Below are 6,640 nucleotides of genomic sequence, written 5' to 3' on the forward strand. Positions count from 1 at the left end.
GCAAATAGTTTCCCAGAGGCATCCTTTTTTTTTTCATGGGGTCAAGGAAGGTGGCCCAAACAGTGCGAGGCAACGTTCTCTGTTCATTCTAGAGAAGCAAGCTTACACTGCAAAATTAAACCTTGTCTTTCTCTTCCAAATGCAATTAACTAGGAGTCCTGTCCAAAACCATTTCAGGTTGTTATGTGGGCACCCCCAACCTTTTTTATTTCCGTGTAACTCCAGCACTTCTTCACCTTTGTCATTGTAGCCGCTATTGTTCAAGTACCATGCAACATCTTGTTATTAAAGGACCTTTTTAATTGGAAATGAGAGCATGTGCACAGGGTGGAAAGCGCGTGATCTGCCAGGAAACACTAAAGCGGCCCCGAGAAGGGATCTTTATTAAGGATGCCAGCCATCTTGGGCCTCTCCACTCGGCAACGACGACAAAGCGTGTGCGCTCCCTATGGTTAGGCCCCAGCTGTGGAAGCCATCCTCGGACACGACCATGACCTTCGACATCTGATGTTTTTATTTAAAAACACAGGGACCAAAGTCGTGCTGTATGCAGTGCAATCGCCATGTGGTTCCATAATCATCCATTTAGCCCGGCTCTTTGGACGGATTCAGGAAACGACTGAAAAGAACAAAAGTAACGAGCAAACAAAGGTGCGCTGCATAAAAGTTAGAACGTAAAGAAACGAAGGCACGCTGCGCTAATGCTGTAGCGAGGTCTAACATGTAAAATTTCGCGGCTGGCGTCGATTTCTACAAAGCGCGAGTAGTGCCTACGGAAATAAACAAAGGCGCACTGGAGATGGGTAAGTCTATACAAGCACGAGTTTTTGTCTCTACCAGCGATTTACTAGCTCACACCGCGCGATTTTGATGTCTGGCGTCGATTTCGACAGAGAGGGAATACGGGCACGAAACGGGACGCTCGCGATCTGCCAGGAAACAATGGGGTGGCCCTAAAAAGGGCCGTTTGCAGGAGCACTTCAACCGCGACCTGCAGCGGCGTGGCGGCGCGGTGAGCAGTAGGCCCAGCAGTGGTCCGTCTTGTGCCCTTTGGCTCCGCACCGACGACACCGGTGCACGACGTACACCTCTCCTGGTCTTGCCCTTGAAGCCGACGCTATCCCTGGTCCGTAGATCTTGACGAGGGCCGCGACGATAATCTTTGACATCTGGTCGATGCCCCGGTCCAGGAAACGATGCTGCAAAAAAAGTTACGTTACAAGCGCCGCAATTTGGCGAGTTCTGCACGAGAAAACTTGCGAAAACGTTGTTCAACCCTTACCTCGTGATTGAGAACGTGCACGCCAGACAAGCGCTTCATCGTGGCTGTCAGACGGCGGTTCAGATGGCGACGCCGGCGGTCCTCAAACCGCACCTTATGTGGGTCGTCGTAATGGAGTTGCAAAATTTTGAACACCAGCACGACGTGCTCCTGCAGCAAGAAAACGAGGTCCTGGAATGCGCAAGGCATGTAGGTAAGCGGTACAGCACTTCATGAAGCGAAATTTGAGATAAAATGCGTACCTTTATGTCGCTGGCGATTTCTCGCGGGTCAGCGCCTTTTGGGGGTCATCGCAATGTCGTGGAAGCAAGAACTGTACAGAAATTTCAGCTGGCTGCGCCGACGAGCGCACCACGCAAAAAAAAAAAAAGCCATACCTGGACAGCTTCCGAAACGCGCGCGCCGCCGCCTACGCTCACGAAGAGAATGCCCGCAGACCACGCACGCCCGGCGGCCGGCCAGCCGGCCCTAGCGATTCCCTAGGCACTCTAGGGACAGGCCGAGAGAGGCGCGGCGAACCCACGTCCGGTTGAGAACGAGGGAGAAGCAGAAAAACGTCACGGAGAAGCGCATCCCATCGACCAATCAGCGTTTCCAGCCCACCTGCACCGAAACGCTTCTCTCGCTTTACCACTACCTGCGCGCCCTGATGGCAACAAAATGTACCCTACAGCAAATTTAATTGCAAAACTGAGAGCGCCTCTCATTTTCCTTCCCGTTTTTAAGTTATCAACACGCTTTTTTTTAGCAAGATACAACGTTATTGTTTTAAGTCATTGCGACGCTGTTTTTTTTTTTAAGATGACATGTTCACGCCGCTGTCAGCGTACCTTCGCAGCAACAAAAGTTCTTGCAAGTGCGAATTTAATTTCAAAACTGAGAATGCTTATTTTTTTCCATTAGTATTTTTGAGTTCGAAACAGTTTTTTGACAAAATAAAAGATTGCTAATTTTATTCGGGACAGCTTCACAACAAAACGTTACCTAATGGCCCCTTGTACAAATAAATGCTTCCGTGGTGGAGCCTTGCTGGTGTCTGATTGATTAGCTGATCCGTCAGAAGTGCTGTCAAACAGTTTAGAGATTTTGACGTCACGCTTACAAGCTTGCGGTATGTAATATGGCCCCAGAAAACTGTAAAATTGGTTTTAGGGGAAAGCAAATGGCGCAGTATCTGTCTCACACATCGGCGGACGCCTGAACCGAGCCGTAAGGGATGAGATAAAGGAGGTACTAAGAGTAGAAAGGAAGAAAGCGGTGCCGTAGTGCAGGGCTCCCGAATAATTTCGACCACCTGGGGACCTTTAATGTGCACTGACATCACACAGCACACGGGCGGATTTGCGTTTCGCCTACACCAAAACACGGCCGTCGCGGTCTGGTTCGAACCAGTGTACTCCGAATATGGAACAGCTGTTTTTCTTTTTCTGGCTGTCATGTTCACGATGAATGACTTTGTGGATGAATTGATAAGGCTGAATCCCTCAAGTTGGGCAGCAGCTCACGCCACCTAGCCAACGCTTTTCCGCTGTCAGCGCATACCCGCACGGGAGCAGAAGTGACTGAATAGCAAACTTAAATGCAAAACTGAGGGTACTGCTTGTTTTGCGGGGCGTTGTTGAGTTTTAAATACAGTTTCTAAACAAAATAAAGCATCACTTATTTTATACACTGCGTCTATACTGCAAAACGTTAGCCTAAGGTCCCTTGTCGTGCAAATAAATGCTAACGGCGCGGAGCCACCGCAGAGTTGCTGCTATTTGGCTGATTCCACTGTCAGAATCTAGTGTTGTCTTTTTACCGCGACAGTGTCAAGGAGCTCGTTTCGCAGAAAAGCAGCTGTCGTCGGCGGCGTTGGCCGTGAGCGAAAAATGACTCATCTCAGTGGACACCTGAACCGCGTGGTACGGGTGCCAGCGAGAATTGTGAGACAGGGGTAATTTCCTTTCTTTAAAACCCCTTTTCATTTCATTTTCTTTCCCTTACAGCCCCGTTCGGGCGTCCACCGAAATATGTGAGACAGGCGTCATTTCATTAAATTGCCCAACGGGGAACGCGTCGCGCCGAACGGCCAAAGGCGATCCGTGCACTCCTTGGGAACGCTGCAACATGCTTTCGCGTCTCACTCTTAAAGACGAAGCTTAAGTGTCCTCCAAATTTTTGACGTGAAGCTCTCAAAACTTAGTTATATTGAGAGCGCTCCGTAATTCGGCCCCTGTCATGTTAGAAGTCGAGATGGCAATTCTCCTTGTTTGTATTCTTTAATTGTTGCCGCGCAAAATTATCACCACCATAGCGCTAACGACCCTCGAATATTTAAAACGCTTAGCGTCTTCCGGTTTACGGAGCACGATTGTTGGTAGTGCAGAGCTCGAAGCGCAGAAGGACGTACGACACATTAGAGACTAGCAGCGCACGCATACAAGGCGTTTCGTAGTTCGCATGTGTATTCTCTCATTTGTATTCTTCTCTTATGTGTGCTCAATGTGTTCTTGTGCCTTATTGATCTCATGCAACCCTAGCAATCCCACCAAGGAACCTTTGTTAATAGTTGCAGACTTCCTGCATTAGAAAGGAGATTGTTCAGGGTAGTGGGTGAGTCACACGAGGTTCCATAGCGCAAAAGCTGGGACACGACAGAACACGAGCGCATTAAAGACATCCCCTTGATATTCTGTTTAGCTTATGAGTTAACTTTATGGGGCTTTAACGTCCCGAAGCGACTCAGGCTATGAGGGATGCCATATTAAAGGCTTCAGGAAATTTCGACCACCTCGGGTTCTTTAACGTGCACTCACATCGCACAGTACACGGGCCTCTAGAATTCGACCGCCACGGGCGGTATCGAACCCGCCTCTTTCGGGTCTGCAGCCGAGCGGAATAAACCACTGTGCAACGGCGGCGGCTTGCCCATGACATTCAGAGACACTTGTTTCTGGACAAATCCTGTATTTCTTCGAAAAACAGTGCTCGAGTAATTATCAGCAACAAATCGAAGAAAAAATCCGCATCAGTAAAATTATGTAACGAAATCAAGCGAAAATTGGAGAAATTCTGATAACGTTTACATGACTAGACAGTAAATATGAAATAGTCTATCATCCGGAAGCACATGCAACGTCGAATGATTGCGCCCGACGCCACGTCCACGAGGCCTACCATGGGTGCTGGTCTTCACGCATCCGCATATATGTTATTGAGCAGCAGGTGGCCGGTCATCTTCAGCTTCAAGTACATAATACCGCCAGAGGGTCGGCTGGGCGCAGAAGCCGCCCTGAGCTCGAACGCCAGCGCTTGCCTCATCTTCTGAAGACGATGAAGCGCGGCCCATCAGTGGCGTTCGAGCTCCTTCGCCTGTGCGGCTTCCTGCAGCCAACCCGAAAGCGCCTCCGACGCCATTCTAGCCGTCGAATACGCCGGCCGTATACCACAGGACACGCGGCACGACGAAACCCAGCTTGGAAGAGAACCAGCTTGGAAGAGACCCAGCTTGGAAGAGAACCAGGCGGAGGTCGACGAGGTGTTCCGCTTCTTCGGAGGCCTGGAGGCGACCACGGGCACCAGATTCTTCGACAGCGGTGTCTCTCGCAAGACGGCGGACTCGAGCAGCAGCGTGTCCGGCAGCCAGAAGCACGAGGCGGCTACCTTCGATGCGTTGGCGGTGCGGACGGCGCGGACGCAGGCGACGACCACGGCGTGCGAGGCGGCGGCTGGGGCTATGACCGACCCGCTTGCCACGTTGACCAGCGCGGCCATTGTCAGGTGCAGTCACCTCGCGCCGATGGAGAATGGCGAGGAGGTTGGTCTGCGCAAGACAGAAACGGCGTTTAGACGACTGGGCGGAGAGCACAACGTATTCTATTATGTCGATGAGACGAACGCAAGCCACGACCGCGCGAAGAGTGCACGTAGAACGTACCTTAACATCTGGCCGCTCACTTTTTGGCTGCCAGGCTTGAAGCTTGAAGGAGTGGTTCCACTGTGGCTGTTGCAACTCCAAGCTGTGGGCGTGATGCGGCTTCATAGGGGAAGGGCAGACAGCAAGAGCTCCCAGAAGAACGCTGGCGCTCCGCGCTCGGGTACCACCGTGGGCTCGTGCGTCAAGAACGACTCCGCGGCTGTGGCAAGGGCCGGCGTTGTCTCCGAGCATTGCCGGTGGCTCCAGTAATAGTTCAGCAGAGCGCTGGAACATCGTAGAGTTGCACCGAGATGAGGACAGCGAGGCCTACGTTCGCCGGTGTTTTCTTGCAGTGCAGCAGCAGTGACGTGGCTCTTGGGGCTCGAAAACGGACTGCGTTCAACGAAAGATGTTCGACGCGTGACTAGCGCTGAGCGTGATTCGATGGCAGGTACGCCGCGTGACACGTGCGGTGGCTACACCTGATTGGTGAAAACGTCGGAAGCGGATGTGGTGGTTCGTATGCAACGAAAAGAGTCGAAGAAACCGGATGGTGACGTCAAACCAAAGAGCCGGGGGCGGGGAGGAAAGCGCCGTTTTTTTGATGGGAATAAAGATTGTTTCAATCAATCAGGAAAAATTTAGAGCAGAGGCCGTCATGCATGCAGGAAGGAAAGCTCAGGAGAGGCCCTCGCTGTCCAGCTGCATGCCAAAAAGTTTTTCACGTGTTTTGGCAAGGACTACTGGGAGTCTTTAGCCGACGGCGAGGCAGCCAAGAGTAACGCTGCACGCCGCGGCGTCGTGTGAGATAATAGGACCATTTTTTTACCTACACTGGCTACACTAGTGTAGCTAATGTAGCATTGTATCACTTTTTTTTTGCCAGTGTAGAAAAAGTGTTGCTCCGCCCATCTCCACGGACGCATTTGTTTTATGCGTAGTGCAGCAAGAGGACTACACTTTCTACACCGCTTTTTGGGAGGTGTAGGCTAGTAGACGAAAAAAGAAGGAGCGCGTTTCAAACGAAAAATAATAATTATAATAAAAATTGGAAAATTGGTTTTTGGTAAAATAAAATGGCGCAATATGTGTTTCACATATCAGCGGACACCTGAACCGCGCAGTAAGAGAAGGGATAAAGGAGGGAGTGAAAGAAGGAAGTAATAGGTGCCGTAGTGAAGGGCTCCGGGATAATTTCGATCACGTGGGGATCTTTAATGTGCAACAAAATTTTCTGACTAAATGCCGCAAGCGGTTGCTGTGCAGCCTCGCAAGTCTGGGATGATCGTCCGCCTGGTCGACTGCAGCTTTATGGCGGTGCACCCACGATTCGAAGACAGTGGCAACCTCACCTTCTACGAATATAAAAATTGCTTACAGGACTGAAAGTGAGGATTTTAGTGCGCTCAACGCTACTTCGCGCTTAGGTAAGCCGCGTTCGTTCGGTTGGTATCGGCGCT

At 50.8% G+C, this 6,640-nt stretch overlaps 1 protein-coding gene across 6 annotated transcripts; it reads right to left on the minus strand.

Moving 5' to 3' along the window:
• Positions 1-491: 491 nt before the first annotated feature.
• On the minus strand, positions 492-1,874 carry LOC144114158 (uncharacterized). 6 transcript variants are annotated; one of them, XM_077647717.1, is made up of 4 exons: positions 1,660-1,874; positions 1,525-1,595; positions 1,283-1,432; positions 492-1,199 (listed from the first exon to the last, which is right to left on the minus strand). In XM_077647717.1, exons 3-4 carry the CDS (start codon positions 1,319-1,321, stop codon positions 981-983), a joined length of 258 nt encoding a protein of 85 aa, XP_077503843.1. In that variant the 5' UTR covers positions 1,322-1,432; positions 1,525-1,595; positions 1,660-1,874; the 3' UTR covers positions 492-980. The 6 variants fall into 6 exon arrangements, with proteins under 6 accessions (XP_077503843.1, XP_077503841.1, XP_077503839.1 ...); XM_077647715.1 differs by having other exon boundaries at positions 1,283-1,453; XM_077647713.1 differs by having other exon boundaries at positions 1,283-1,595.
• Positions 1,875-6,640: the final 4,766 nt, after the last annotated feature.

This window comes from Amblyomma americanum, chromosome 1 (genome assembly GCF_052857255.1).
Source record: "Amblyomma americanum isolate KBUSLIRL-KWMA chromosome 1, ASM5285725v1, whole genome shotgun sequence".
NCBI lineage: Eukaryota > Metazoa > Arthropoda > Arachnida > Ixodida > Ixodidae > Amblyomma > Amblyomma americanum.